This window comes from Periophthalmus magnuspinnatus, chromosome 1, assembly GCF_009829125.3.
Source record: "Periophthalmus magnuspinnatus isolate fPerMag1 chromosome 1, fPerMag1.2.pri, whole genome shotgun sequence".
Taxonomy (NCBI): domain Eukaryota; kingdom Metazoa; phylum Chordata; class Actinopteri; order Gobiiformes; family Gobiidae; genus Periophthalmus; species Periophthalmus magnuspinnatus.
The window spans coordinates 2,414,787-2,431,142 of record NC_047126.1 but is presented as its reverse complement, the minus strand read 5'-3'; the positions used below and the strand labels follow the sequence as shown (position 1 = coordinate 2,431,142).

The following is a 16,356-nucleotide window of genomic DNA, read 5'->3' as shown; positions in this document are numbered from 1 at the left end:
GGATGAGTCCGCGTATCTCCAAATGCTCTGCTCTGTGAGGTTTTGGATCTCTGTGATTCTGGTCCCAACAAAAACTTTGAAGTGACAAGAGGTGGACCGAGCCCTGTTAGGACTGAGGTAGAGTCAGACCACAGTGTGCAGCTCTGAATCATCAGGGTTAACTCAAGCTGGAGGAGCTTAAGCAGCTGAGCTCCTGTGAGAGCTGCACACAACTCTAGTCTCGAGACAGAGAACTGTTTTTAGGGATAACTTCTCCCAGCCTCACCACTGCTGTCTGGTTGTCTTCCCAGTCCCTGTGCTTCCCCCGCAGCTGCTGACCGAAGATCTTGGATGACCTTTAGGAGTAGCCCGGTGGTCTGGAGTGGGATGTGCTCAGGAAATGACCCCAAAGACAAGCTCTGATGGTGTAAGGCTGTTTATTACAAATGCAGAGTAAATGCCAATCACAGACAATTCAATTCAATTCATTTTATTTTTGTAACGCCCAAAATCACATTCATGCTTCTGTTTGTGTTTCTTTGACAAACATGTGGTTGTTCTTTTCCTGGTTATTTATATCTCATAATGGCTCATAACGAGGACAAAGTACTACAGCTCTGTACTTAAGTCAGTATTAAAGTGGATTTTTGTACTTTTACTTCAGTACATGTGAGAGCAGAATCCACAGAAAGTATTGGCCTGAAAAGTAAATGTGTTTTTTATTTAAGACCCGCTGAAAAGTCTTTAACACGTTTAGAATTTGAGCAAACAAAAGTTTAAGTATAAGAATAAGTATCAGTAAATACACAGATGACTAGGACTAAACCAGGACTGAACCAGGTCTAAACCAGGACTAAACCTGGACTAAACCAGGACTAAACCAAGACTAAACCAAGACTAAACCAAGACTAAACCAGGACTAAACCAGGACTAAATCAAGACTAAACCAGGACTAAACCAGGACTAAACCAGGACTAAATCAAGACTAAACCAGGACTAAACCAGGACTAAACCAAGACTAAACCAAGACTAAACCAAGACTAAACCAGGACTAAACCAGGACTAAATCAAGACTAAACCAGGACTAAACCAGGACTAAACCGGGTCTGAACCAGGACTAAACCAGGACTAAATCAGGTCTAAACTAGAGGAGTCAGTGTTTGAGTTTTGTGCAGCTAAAACCTGGAACAATCTTCTGTACAAATACAGACGAGGACAAAACTGTTGGTCCCTTCGGTTCATGAAGGAAAAACTCACAATTGTCACAGAAATAACTTGAATCTGACAAAAGTAATAATAAATAAAAATTCTATGAAATTTAACCAATGAAAGTCAGACATTGCTTTTCAAACATGTTTCAACAGAATTATTAAAAAAATAAACTCATGAAACAGGCCTGGACTAAAATGATGGTTCCCTTAATTTAATATTTTGCTGCACCTTTTGACGCAACAATCAAACGATTTATGTAACTGTCAGTGAGACGTCTGCTCAGGTGTTTGTCCCACTCCTCATCAACAAACTGCTCCAGGGGTCTCAGGTTAAATCTCATAGAATGTTTATTTATTATGACTTTTGTCAGATTCAAGTTATTTCTGTCACAATTGTGAGTTTTTCTTTTATTAACTGAAGGGACCAACAGTTTTGTCCGTGTGTGGTGACCTTCCTGTCCTGTTACATTTGCTCTTTTCTACGGTGGAGCTGTTTGTTTTACTTATTAAATATTCGTCTACACTGTCTTTGAAGTTGTTGTTTTTTTGTTGTCCTTCTGTCAGACTCAAAACCAGATAAATGTTCGGTTGCACAGAGCTACGTCCAAAGACAAAGACGTGCACATTCATTTTGTTTTTGTCTCTGACAGTCAAACATGGCGTCCAGTGGACTTGTCCTCTCGTGTCTTTTCTTCATTTCACTTGCACTTGAAGCAGAAAGTGGTAAGTAATTTTCAGTTTAAGATTACTGCCTAAAAAATGAATAAATATTTTATGTTTTTCTCCACAGTTTTTGTGAAAGTCGTTTGTCAGAAGTCTGAGGTTGTGGCTCAGTTTGGCTCGAACACGCTGCTGGACTGTGTCGTCCAGTCTCAGACGAGCATCACTGAGACACTTGAGATTGTAATGGTGACATGGACATTAAATGGAGCGCCTGTGCTCGAGTTCTTCAGAGGAAAACAAAAACTTCAAACACCTGGATTTCAGTTTGCTTCGGGTCCTTTCACTGCCTCAAACACGAACGTGTCTCTGCTCATCACTGACACTAATTTGACCCACGCCGGAGAATATGAATGTGAGATACTGACAGACAGCGGAGAAAATAAAGAGAAAGTGCATCTGGACGTCAGAGGTAAAGATCTTTAAAACAGTGTTTACTCGTCTGCCATGACTTTATGTCTGCGATATAAATGACTCTGCTTTTCTCAGTGTGTGGCCTCACGGCTTTAGCCTGAGCACGAGAGAAAACAGAGTTTATTCTTGTCTTGACAAACAGTGAAAACTGGTCACAAACAGAAATGCATTAAAATAAATGCTAAAATTAATTTTGTACTTTACAATACATGAAAACTTAAATAAAAGTACACAAACCTCGTGAGCTGACGTCCACGAGAGGCGACCCGCTCATCTAGGGCCTGAGTGTGATCGCTCTCCTCTTATATAAAGAAACACCAACACACAGATCAAGTCGCTTGTTGGTTTTACATTTGACATCATTTCCAGTCTGTTACAGAGTGGTTAAATATTCTAGGAATTAAATAAACATTTGAATATCGACCTGAACTTTAGCCGTGACACTCCAAAATTAGCATTAGCATTAGCAGTGACACAAACACGTCCCTTTGTAAACACTAAGAGTCCTCCAGTGAAGTTTTCCTCATGTGTAAAGTTTTCCTCATGTTGTCAGTGACATGTGCAGCTCCCTGTCCACTGCCTCGTCTGGATTTAGTGATTTTACTGCATCAAAAACCTCATGGACATTATGTTACGCTGGAAATAGTCCCACTGACTGTCCCTTTGATTGGACCGACTACTGTTGTGCACAGAGCCGGTCCAGAACTGGACCTGGTCTGAACGTCTCAAAGGTCTTTTTTCATAGTGAACATCTCGAGTTTGCAGTGGTCAGTGTTTAAAAGTCATATCACCGTGTAAAAACATGATCACACACAAACGATGGACGAGCAGCAATACGTCTTCAGTCCTACAACTTTTTATCCAGTTACAGATTTGAATTTTTCTTTTACCATGGATCATACCTGGACGACTGAGCGATTACACAAACATCACACATAAACACTCGTAAATAATGTTTATTGTGTGTGTTTCTTGTATTTTCTTTATAACCTCTGTGTTTGTGACAGACCTGACGACTGTTCAATCTCCAATATAATATGTTTGTTTTTGTGCAGCAACCTACAGCAAACCACAGATTAAATCTGATCCTGAGAAAATAAACCGTGATAAGAGCTTCACTTTGACCTGCACGGCCCTCGGTGGCTTCCCTAAAGGTGACATTCGCTGGGTGGTGGGTGACCTTCCCTGGATAAATAACCCTGAAGTGAAAGTTGAAAAGAACCAAAATGGCCTCTTCAATCTGACGAGCACACTACCTTTTGGATCCGAGACAAAATTCAGAAAATTTGTGTGTGAGGTGTACAACGCCAAAGGAGAGAAAGAAGGTGAACCAGAACATCACGTCACAAACGTTTGTCCAGGTAAGCCATTTTCTCCCATTATTGTGGGGCATTTACTCAGGCTGTAAAGGGACAATCAGTTGCATAATCACTATGTTTGTAAATGTAGCAGTGGATATTAGCCCAATGCTGGCAAAATCTTGCACAAAAAATTGAGAAAAAGATTTAAATTTAAGCCCACCAGGCTCAGCCCAAAGGAGCGACGTGGGGCCGTTCTCCTATGAACCCACCACCTACGGGAGGAGCCATGGAAGGCTGTTGCGAGGAGATCTGGGTATCAATCAAAGGCGGGGGCCTCGGTGACCGGATCTCCAGACATGGAGACTGGCTCTGGGGACATGGAATGTCACCTCACTGGGGGCGAGGGAGCCTGAGCTTGTGCAGGAGGTTGAGTGTTACCGGCTAAATATAGTCGGCCTCACCTCCACGCACAGTTTGGACTCTGGAACCCAACTCCTTGAGAGGGGCTGGACTCTCCATTTCTCTGGCGTTACCCGCGGGGAGCGGCGGGCTGGTGTGGGCTCATTGCCCCACAGCTCAGCCACTTCGTGTTGGGGTTCACTCCGGTGAACGAGAGGGTCGCGTCCCTGCGCCTTCGGGTCGGGGACAGGTCTCTCACTGTTGTGTCGGCCTACGGGCCAAACAGCAGTGCAGAGTACCTGGTCTTCTTGGAGTCCCTGGGTGGTGAGTTGGATCCGCTGGCGGAGGAGGAAGCCGGACAGACCTGGCAGGCCCAAGCGCATCGTGAGGGTCTGCTGGGAACGCCTGGCGGAGCCCTCTGTCAGGGGGGTCTTCAACTTGCACCTGGGGGAGGCTGGGGACATGGACTCCGAGTGGGCCATGTTCTCCACCTCTATTGTCGATGCGGCTGCTCGTAACTGTGGTCGTAAGGTCTGTGGTGCTTGTCATGGTGGCAACCTCCGAACCCAGTGGTGGACACCTGGTGTAAGGGATGCCGTCAAGCTGATGAGGGAGTCCTATAGAGCCTCGTGGGACTCCTGAGGCAGCTGATGAGTACAGGTGGGCCAAGCGTGCCGCGGCTCGGGCAGTCACGGTGGCAAAAACTTGGGGTTGGGAGGAATTTGGGGAGGCCATGGAGGAGGACTATCGGACGGCCTCAAAGAGATTCTGCTAATCATCTAACGCCTCAGGAGGGGGAAGCATCGCTTCACCAACACTGTTTACAGTGTGGGTGGAGAGCTGCTGACCTCGTTATCGGGTGGTGGAAGGAATAGTTTTAGGATCTCCTCAATTCCACTATCACGTCTTCTGAGGAGGAAGTAGAGACTGGGGACGCGGAGGCGGACCCGTCCATCACTCTGGCTGAAGTCGAGGTGGTTGGTGAGCTCCTCGGTGGCAAGTCTCCGGGGGTGGACGAGATCTGTCCCAAGTACCTTAAGTCTCTGGATGTTGGCTGACACGCCTCTGCATGTCGCGTGGTGGTCAGGGACGGTGTGTCTGGACTGGCAGCCTCAGGTGGTGATCCCTGTGTATAAGAAGGGGGACTGGAGGGTGTGTTCCAGTTATAGGGGAATCACACTGCACAGTAAGGTAAGGTCTACTCCAGGGACTGGAGAGGAGAAATCGTCCGATAGTCAAACCTCCGATTCAGGAGGAGCAGTGTGGTTTTCGTCCTGGTCGTGGAACACTGGACCAGCTCTATACTCTCCATCGGGTCCTCGAGGCTCATGGGAGTTTGACACAGTCCACATGTGTTTTGTGGATCTGGAGAAGGCATTCGACCGTGTCCCTCGTGGTGTCCTTTAGGGGGCGCTCTGGGAGTATGGGGTCCGGTCCCTGTGTGACCGGAGCAGGAGCTGTGTCTCTGCAGTCAGACCTGTTCATGTTGGACTCAGGGCTGCCCTTTGTCACCGGTTCTGTTCATTATATTTATGGACAGAATTTCTAGGCGCAGCCAGGGGCCGGAGGGGGTCTGGTTCAGGGGCCGGAGGGGGTCTGGTTCAGGATTTCATCTCTGCTGTTTGCAGATGATGTTGTCCTGATGCTTCTTCGAGTCAGGACCTGCAGCACTGGGGCGGTTTGAGCCGAGTGTGAAGTGTCTGGGATGAGAATCAGCTCCTCCAAATCCGAGGCCATGGTCCTCGACCAGAAAAAGGTGGCGCCCTCTGCAGGTGGAGAGTCTCTGCCTCAAGTGGAGAAGTTCAAGTATCTCGGGGTCTTGTTCTCGAGTGAGGGGAGGATGGAGCGTGAGATTGACAGTTGGATCAGTGTCTGCAGTGATGTTGTCACTGTGTCGTCTGTTGTGGTCAAGAAGGAGCTGAGTCCAAAGGCAAAGCTCTGGATTTACCTCAATCTACGTTCTGCCCTCAGGGTAATGACCGAAAGGACAAGATCGTGGATACAAGTGACTGAAATGGGTTTCCTCCGTAGGATGACTGGGTGCTCCCTTAGAGATAGGGTGAAGAGCTCGGTCACAGAGTAGACTCAGAGTAGAGCCGCTGCTTGTCCACGTTGAGGAGCAGCTGAGGTGGCTCGGGCATCTCCTCAGGATGCCTCCTGGATGCCCGGAGGAGGCCCCAGGGAAGACCCAAAACATGCTGGATGGACTATGCCTCTCTGGCCTTGGGGTCCCACTGGACGGGCTGGAGGACATGTCTGGGGTGGTCATTGGGTCACTGATGTTGTTGTTACTTGGGGCAGTTCTGTTTTGGCGAAGGAGGAAACAAAGTGAGTAACTTTATATATTAATGTAAGATACAGAAATAAACAGCTGACTTCCCTTTTAGCTGGTACTTAAAAGTGTAAAAATGATGTATGGGACTTCTGCTGAGCTGTGGGCAGTTTCCATGTTCTGTGATTTGGGAAAGTGCAGACTTTTGTTACTGTTGAACTAAATTAACTATTTAGCAGTAAACTGTTCCTGTCTGTGGAAACATTGGACCGCGATGCATTTCTGTGTGTCCTATAGAAAATTAGATAGAATATTTTATTGAAATTGTTTTTCAAACTAATACAGCTGTCGTAACAGATTCCAAAGAGCTCTTTATGTGAACAAAACCCACAAACTAAAAATATGCTTTGGTGATTTTATGTAACATAGATAGATAGAAGTTAAAGTGGTGACTCTGTTTTATTTTGTGTTTTTAACAGAGGCTCAAATAATTTCTGCAGCTCCTCTGACGAGAACGTCCACTTAATGTTATGGGATGGATCTGCCTCTTTATTTTAAAGCTGCTTTATAACATTACGCTCCGGTTTCTTCTGTCGGAGCTGGTCCAGACTGGGCCCGTGAGCCTCCACTTCTCGGCTCAGAGGGAAACTGTCTCTGGGGTCAAGATCACTGGATTCTGGGTCTAAACGAGAGAGCTGCTCCAACTCACTCTGGATGTTTCTGTCCAGCTCCTGTTGACAAGAGGCAGGTTCAGTTATCAGTAAAACAGCAGCCCGTGTCCACTTAAATACATATATGTGCATTTATATATATGCTTTCTTGTGACTTTAGCGGAGTGATTCAGCACAATAAATATGTGAATATAAGACTATGTAAGACTTTGTCAAATATATATCCTCACTGGCGTTTGGTAACTGATAAAGCACAAGCCAATCAATAACCATGAGTGTGAACAGCCGATACCTGGAACAATGGCTGAGGGAGCCATATTGTGTTGTGTTGCTGTCAGACACATTTGTACTAATTCACTTTTCTGTCCAACTCATCAAATGGTTTAGACACGACCCTGGAATGAGGTTTTACCATAATTTAGAAGAACAAGGATGAACCTCTGGGGTTTGAATCTTAGTAAAGTGACACTCAGACCTTTCCCTTTTCTCCTCTCAGGAGACTGTGCTCTGGAGTCACACAAACACTTCTTTATTTGACTACATGTATCACACTCTCTGAATGGGTCAAAGGTCACTAGGTCACCTAATTCATTTCATGTATGTAATATTTTAAACAAGTACAATTTTTTAAATGTTATAAACTTTAAGTATGTTTGCTTCATTTACAAAGAGCTACATGGACTAGCCCCGCCCCCATGTCTGTCTTTTTCAAACCCAAGACTTCAAGTGGTCCAAAAACCAGGACCTCATCCAAAGGAGACTGTGAGGTCCCCCACAGAAGAACCTCCTGTGGACAGAACACTGTCTCTGTGAGGTCCCCCACAGAAGAACCTCCTGTGGACAGAACACTGTCTCTATGAGGTCCCCCACAGAAGAACCTCCTGTGGACAGAACACTGTCTCTGTGAGGGACATGAACATCTGGAACAGTCGTCCTCTGCACATAAAGGAGAGGCCTGTGTAACCCTTGTCAAATAAAGTCCCACTTCCGGTGAGGGGTTGATTGTGGCGGGACAATTTCCTTTATTAGCGGTGACGTCAGACGCCCACGCCTCTCACGCTGCTCCTGCTGTGGCTGATTGTGGCTGTTTCTGGCTGTTTCTTGCTGTTTCTCTCGGCAATCTCATTGAAAAAATACATAAAACTACATTTGAGCCGACGGATACTCACCGCTATCACTGTGCGCTCAACGGTGAGTCAATCCGTTCATTTCTCATAACGTTACGTATGTTATGTTTTCTGCGGATCCCCCTTTTAACATGCGTCGGGGCTAATGCTAACGTTAGCATTGAGGATAATGCGGTCGGCGTGACCAAAAACGGTCTTTTTGGTTTAATCTCTACGTTATTTACATTTATGGTGAAAACCGAACTTTTTGCCGTAAAGGCTAGTGTTAAGTTAGTACTTTATTTTGATTCAATTTGACCCCTTTCGTTGCTTTTGTAACTTTTTGCACTCTGCACTAATATAGTCATGATGTTTTGAATGGAACGTTCTGATGTGACGCGCGGCATTAGAAGCTCCATGTTTTTTTTTTATGAATTAGGCTGAGATGCCCATAACATTTGATTTATTGAATGAACTTTGAAAGTGCACTTTACCTGACTACCTTATTTTATCTTACTTTGCTTTGCTTTTGAAATCAAAGCTAATTTATTGGAATTATTTAATTGTATGTTAATTTTATTTTTGGTTTACTGACCCTGTTTTTAGGTCAGGTTTTTTTCCTCTGCACTGAATTTTACCATGACAACCTCACAATAACCTGGACGGCGAGCTACCCCTTTTCCTTCATAAACTGGTAGGAACAAACAAACCTTTATATGTTCCCTGCTTCTTGGATTACAACACGTTTTGGATTATAAAGACATTACACACTGAACACAACATCTGGAATAAATACTCGAACCTGGAACTGGAACAGGACTTTTTTTTTTTGGTTCTGATGCATTTCATTTTGTCTGGTTTCTTTATATATTAAGTAGATATAATTAATACAAAAGTCATTTCATATATGTGTATATATATTCATATTCATAATCCACAGTATATATTGTATTATTGCATACCTGCCCTGAGTAATTAATATTGAACTTAATACATATTATTTTTGACTAAGATCTTTTGTTTGTTGTGTTTTTTTCACACACATTGGCTCCTGCCGTACCTACATCAGGTCAACAATGCAGTCAGGTCCTCATTAGCCCCTAGTTGTGTTACACCTGCACTGATCACCTTTAAAACACTGAAACTACGGCTGAAAACAAAACATGTGACCACTACACTTTTGTTTGTGCTGCTTGTTTTTCATGTTGTATTTTTTATGTATTTGCCTGCCCAGGGACGACGGATGAAAATCAGGTTTGTTGCTAAAATTGGGCATATTTACATCTGTTTTATACTGATAATGTGCATTGTCCCTATCAAATAAATAAATAAAATGTGGAGTTTAGAGAAAATTGTACACGCTAAGAAAGAGTTGATGCTGTCGCCACAGGCAGCTCTTCAGCTTTGATTTCACAAACTTGTAAAGGCAAGGCAGGTTTATAATTTAAAGTGTTTTACAGAATAAGAAAGACATCGACAACAAAGAACATGGTCAAAGTCGAGGCCTGTCTCACATCTTCAGGAAGAATGATCCAGGTTTAAACTGAACAAAACTGAAACACTGATTCTCCAGGTTTAGTCTTGACTCTGGCTCCAGCAGGAGGCCCGTCCCTGAAGTCCTCCTCATGTGAGATGGTTCTTGTGGCTCATGTGGGAGATGTTCTTTGGTGCTGGTCCATGGAGAGACTTGTTCACACTGAGCTGCTTTAAAGTCTCTGAGCCACAGGAGCCACAGACCTGAGCCACGGTACCGGTCCGTGGATCAATTGGTACCGGGCCACTGGTCGCCCAAGTAATAATTATTTCCATTGTACTTATTATCTGAGTCTGAACAATCTTTTATTTTGAAAAATGTTTTTTTTTTTTAAATGACCGGATTCTCTTGGTTACATCTCGGTCACTTGAGCGCCAAAAATGTAACCCACAAATCAGCAAAATGAATGAAAGTTTGGAAAAGTTTCTTTTCGAAGGGGAACAGGCCCAGTGAAGAGACAGAAAAAGAGCCTACAACTTCCAAGAAAAAAGATTTAACAGACAATACCAGGAGTTCAAGCCCGCTCTGCATAATGGTGACTCTGAGGCAATGAAGCTTCAAAACTGCTTTGCCACGTGGAGACCAAGCACCCTGGATTAAAATACAAGAGAATCTGACCATCCCACCCAGCGTCGGGAACAACAGAGCAGTCACATGACCCTACAGCTATTTAATAAGAAAGAACACCCACAAATCAGACAAAAAACATGTCCTCCATAGAGTCACACACTTTAGGCTGAGACTTGGCAACACCAGAAAGTTTGACCTGGTTTCAAACTCCTTTTTAAATTTTTCATCTCGTTTCATTTGGACCAGCTGTTATTCCCAGTTTTCTAGTTTCCTGTCAAGCTGTTTGACACAAGAGACTGGGATAAACTTGTAAAATGTTCAGTTACCACTACGACGTCCACAGATCTCAGTTTGCTGTTTTCTGTTGACCAAAACTCTGATCAAACTACACTGTATGGCCAAAAAAAAAAAGTCTCCACCTGGATTTAACTCAGCAAATAGTTTGGGTTTGCTGCAGTTGGTCAGTTGAATGACCAGATTATTCCATCAGTGGATTTTTGGGCATATTCCAAGATGAAAATCCCAGGATTCATCGAGCTCAAACTGTGACAGAGTGGATCAGGAGCATGAGACGTCATTTTCACACATGGATCGTCCACCAGAGTCCAGACCTTAACCCCAGTGAGAATCTTTGTGCTGGAGAAGCTTTGAGCAGCGTCAGACTCGACCAGCGTCAATGCAACAGGTGAAATATTAATGCAACGATGGATGGAAATAAATCTGTGACGCTGTAGAAGTGAAATCAAAACAATGACAGAGAATGTGACGTGATCAAAGATAAAGAACCAAATATTAGAGTGTGGGACCTGTTTTATTTTGGTGGCAACTTTTTATTTGACCGGCAGCTCCATGGGAGCAGAGATGTTGATCTCTCCAGGAGGCTCGAGCAGAAGAATCTGGGGAATTTCCAAGCATTGAGGGTGACATTTGACATAGCTGAGAAAATATTTTCCATGTCACGTCCATAAAAACGTTGCCTCCCCAGGGGAAGGGGGCGGTTCTGCCCCTGGCGACGAGCCACGTCACGGAGGCCTGATGGTGCTTTCTGTTTCTGATTGAGTGGTACTGGAATCACACGACCCTCTGTAAAGCACATTGTCATCAACAACATTAACAATATGAGCATCTGGACGTCTGCACCAAACCTTTCACCTCCAGTAGATCTTTTTTTTAGCCGTGACAAAAGGCGACACTTTAGAAACAGCCTGATCGTGCTGCTGGTCTGAAGGTCTGAGGTGGTCAGTACAGTCTCTCTGTCTTTCTTTCTTTCTCTTTATTTACATAGGGGAACCCAAGAGCACTCTCTTTTTCATGGGTTCCCTGTTTTAAATACATCACGAACAGAAAAACAAGCAAAACAAATATATCAATATAAAACATTAAAGGTGCAGGTGTGTGTATGTTTGTTACAAGATTATTAAAATGCAATTGTGTCATCAACATATCCAATTTAGCTTTTCCTTGAATTTTTCCATTTTTGAGAAGCAAAACAGCCAGAAGCCCCGTGTTCTGTGTCAGGTTTGGCACAACTAGTCCTTAAAATCATGATACAAGAAATTAAAACATAAATGATCAGCTGTTTGCAGTCATGGGATCTGGTATGAAATGTTCCTGGCAGAAGAAGTGTCTTACTCCTAAACTTCATCCAGTGCTGCTCTCTCAGAATAGACAGGGATGGTCCGCCTTTCCACAGAGACGACACTAAAAAATCTCCTGGTGTTGATGACCTCAATTTACAATTTACCAATACTGAGTCTGACACATTGAGTCCTATTGTGCGCTGGACTTCTGCGTTGTGTTGTTTTGTGCAGTTTGTGATGTGTTCAGGAGCCACGGGACACGGCGCTCTCCTTTTAATCTGCTGCTTCACAAAAGAACAAAATGAGATGAACATGTGCCACTGTCCAGCCCGAACTACAGAGACAATGGACAGAGTGAACACAAGTAAAATGTAATTAAAGATGTAAATAAAAGCGAAAGTAATAACGAAAGGAAACTCCCAATAGAATGAGCTCTTCCCAGCACTGGATTTGTAAAAAGGAAGAGACGAGACAAAAAATTCCTGATCTTCTAAAATATGTTACATCGACTATACTATTTAAAGCTTCCATAAATGTGCTACCGAGTAAGCTGCAAGTTTTGTTTACAACCAAAGAGAGAACATACAATTTTAGAGAGTATGAGAAATTCAAATTACCTAAAGTTAGAACTACTGAAAAAAGTTTCTGTGTATCGGTATGTGGTGTTAAACTTTGGAACAGTCTGGATTTACACATCAAGCAATGCCATAGTATCAGTACATTCAAGCATCGATATAAAAATATGATCTGGTCACAGTATCTAGAGGAAGAGTCCTAATATAATTTCAGTAATCTTGCAATGCTGGCTTTGTATCTACCATTTCTTTACTATTGTTGCATTTATTGTCCATTACCATTGTTGGTATTTACTGTCCGTTACCATTGTTGGTATTAATAACTTTCCTTACCATTGTTGGCACCTTATCCAATATGATGTAACACTTAAGTTGCATAAGTCTAACTCATAGTCCCCAATGTAATCACGTAATACAATCATGAAAAGGAAGTAAAGTATGCTAAATTTAAGTAATAATGACAGAGGGGGTGGGATTAAATAAGTTTTCTTCGTCCCACTCCTTTTTGGGCAATCGGAGATACCCTTTTTTGTGTGTTTTGCTTGTCTGTTTTTGTTTATTTCTCTTGTATCATTGTGTTGATTGATATTGATTGTGGCTGCCTAGGCTATGCAGAGAGAAAAGATGTCCATTTGCCCAAGACAAAAAAAAAACCCAAAAAAAACAAAAACCCAGAATTTATACAAGGGGCAAAGGTCACGCCAAGAAGAAACGAAAACACAGAAGAAGAGACTGGAGGACCAACACCAGGTATGAGCAAAACTGTAATAAACAAAAGCACCACTGAGCATAACCGGTTCATTTTATATATTTATATTTGTCCTTAGTTACACAGAGAAAAGAATAAATCATCTCCAGACTCACCATCAAATATTCGAATCAAAAGTTTAACGTGCTCATATCACACTGTTTCTGATCTGTTTTAATGTTTCCTCGTCACAAACAGACCTGGAGTTGTGTCCGTTCACTTTGAAAACTCCCACTTGATGACATCACAAGGTGGAACGTCGCATTTTGAGCTTTGCAGATGTTACAGACTAATAATAAAAGTGACTCAAACATGTGTGAATGAAACAAAACACAACTCCAGGCCTGTTTTTGAGGAGGAAACATCATCAGAACATGGATTAAAGCTCCTGAGGCTTTACTTTTTTTCATGTTTATGTCAAAAAAGATGAACTTCTGGTGTTTGAATCTTTGTAAAGCGACACTCAGACCTTTCCCCCTTTTCTCCTCCAGGAAAACGGCCCGTGCTCTGGAGCTGCACAAACAAACACTTCATAATCTCTCTCTCCAGCCTTAACGTCAGAATCAAAACTATGAAGAATGTGAGGTGTTTTTTGGCCAAACTGGCATCTTGATTTACTGACGCTGAGGTAAAAAACACGTGGCACCGGCGGATATGGAAGCGCGGAGGATCTAAAACACTCAATTTCCTCGACTTTGTGAACAGAAGACGACCTGCCTTAAACACAAATACATTAAGAGACTCTATAAAATCACATCGCAGGACGCTCTTCTGTTTCATCCAAGAATCTGCTGCTTCATTGCTCACTTCATCTGTGTGGAACTCATTAAAACCCTCAGGCTTCCTCCTTCCTGCCTCGTCCTCCTTGAAGCTCACACCAGAAAGTAATTATATTCTTACATGGAAATATGTCGTGTTTGATTTTACTGGTGTTTCATCCAAGAATCTGCTGCACAAAATGAACTTTTGTCTTTTTTTTTTGCTGCTTTTGAGCGAAAATATGATTTGTGAGAGTGATTTGTATCAGATATTTACATTTTCCAGTGTGTAGCTTTATTCACAAACTGTATTTTAGATTTTTGAAATGAGAAACAAAAGCGTGTTTGAGTCTGGAGCTGTGCAAGTACAACTCAAACTGAAATGTTTTATAATGGGAAGCGGGAATTCACTGAAAACACTGAACTAATGTTTCTCCAAATGCCACTGGACTCGGTGTTCGCTCTCAAGTTTCTGTTCCTGGTTAAATTTTCTGTAACTGTTGCTCGTATTTGCCAAACCAGAGCCTTGAAAAGACACGAGGCTTGTTTAATTCTTGTATTCATGTGACCATAATGTTCACGCTGCTCACCAAAGTAAACTGTTGTTAATCTTGTGACTTGTTCTTGTGAAATAAAGAAGGATTAACTCTGATCACTGAACTGGAGCTGTAATGTTAATGTGCAAAAGTGTAGCCTCGTTTGAAGCATTTTTATCCAATTTGTCATTATATAGTTTATTATTTTTTTATTACTGTGTTATTTCTTCCCTCTGGCTGCTACTGTTAAGAAGGAACTGTGGAAATTTAACACCTGTGCTTATTTTGTCTCTAGGATCAGATTTGAGCCGTAAAAGGTTGAATTCATAACTTTTCCGACTCATTACACTGGTCAACACTAAATTTATTGTCTAAGATTTTTTAGCTGATTTAGGATCATTTTGCTGAATCCAAAAATCACATTGGTTTTGCTCAATCAGGTCAACGTTCTGAACTAAGCTACATATTTGTTTTTGGACGATTTTGTTTACATGTGTGAGTATTTTCACGTCATATGATGCAAAATTCTGTTATATTTCTCGCTATAAACAAATTCTGAAGATTTTGCATGTGCCAACTTATGACTAATTGTTTTTTTTTATATTACAAGTGAATGAAATGGCTTCGACTAGAAGATCTTGCAAAAATAAGCCTGACATATTCTGCTACATCTGCGGTGAATACACCAATGTTCCTAACAGGAATCAAGTCACAAGTTTCATAAAGCGTGCTTACCACGCTTATTTTGGGATTAAACTTGGTGACCAAGATGAAGCTTGGCAAGTCATGCACCGAGTGTCTGCGTCAGTGACTAAAGGCAAGAAGAGCTGTCTGAAGTTTGGAATTTCCATGGTTTGGAGCCGACATCAAGAGCTACTTCTGGGCTATTGATGTGACTGGGATCAACAGAAAGAACCGAAGCCTCAAGTATCCTGACCTGAATCAGCACGTCGTCCTGTAGCTCACTGTGATGAAATTCCAGTTCCTGTCTTTATAGAAGTTCCTGACATCAGTGACAAAGATTCCTCCAGTGTGGTTTTAATGATGATGCTCCACATCCTTTTTCCCAAAAGGAGCTAAATGTTCAGGTTTCCTGAGAATCTGGGATCATTGAGTGATGAGCAGGTGGAGAGATTCATCAGGACATAAAAGAGATGGAGACCAGTATCAGGGACGCTGGGGCAGTCATGATGGTGATTACTGTTGGACTCTGAAGAGAGACATCCCCGCTGCTGAACATTCAAGGTGTTTGGCGTGTTCTATCAAAATGACAAATGGATTCGGTCAATTCAAATCTCAAAAGTTTATTCCCCTGACAGTTACAATCTAATACAGGACCCGGGGTCATATGATCTGTCCCTCGTGTGTGCAGAGGCTCTGTCTGCCTTTCCCTGGCCCCAAAGACAAAAATGTAACATGCAACATGAATATGCAAATATTGTTGAAGGTAGACACCTTGAATCCCTCCTTCCGGCCTCGTTCACCTCTCCGAGCCGCCCCGGTCTGTTTTTCCGGCCTTGAGTCTCCTCCGGCCGCCTTCTCTGTACGGGAGTCTGTGGAAACACCCCCTGTCTCCCACAATTCACATCTCACAATGTGCCTTTAAAGTAGGACTGTTATGAGTGAATAGTTTCAGTGTTAGTAAATCAAACCTGTGCTCAAACTTTAGTATAAAACAGTGCTTGTTAAACAACCTTCAAAAGGATACAACATTCAATATATGCATTCAGTATAACAATGGTGTTTACATGACAATATTCAAAGGATATATGAATTATTACGTTTTGATATGATATATGAATTATATAATGCATCTAAAAAGCTTTATTACTTGACATCCCCTTCAAAGGGGTTCATAAAAACAGAAGTTCATGTCCTGAATTTTGCACAATGATAACGTAACGTTCCAATTTACATGTACTTACCTTTATCAATTAACACAACGTAACATTTAATTAATACATTCTGTTAGAAAACTATTT

General features: G+C 42.5%; 1 protein-coding gene across 1 annotated transcript; it reads left to right on the top strand.

Moving 5' to 3' along the window:
• The first annotated feature begins 1,846 nt into the window (after nucleotides 1–1,846).
• LOC129456700 (uncharacterized) lies at nucleotides 1,847–7,930 on the top strand. The gene is made up of 7 exons (XM_055225757.1): nucleotides 1,847–1,913; nucleotides 1,981–2,322; nucleotides 3,380–3,649; nucleotides 3,841–3,938; nucleotides 4,942–5,005; nucleotides 5,112–5,176; nucleotides 7,793–7,930. Exons 1-7 carry the CDS (start codon nucleotides 1,847–1,849, stop codon nucleotides 7,928–7,930), a joined length of 1,044 nt encoding a protein of 347 aa, XP_055081732.1.
• Nucleotides 7,931–16,356: the final 8,426 nt, after the last annotated feature.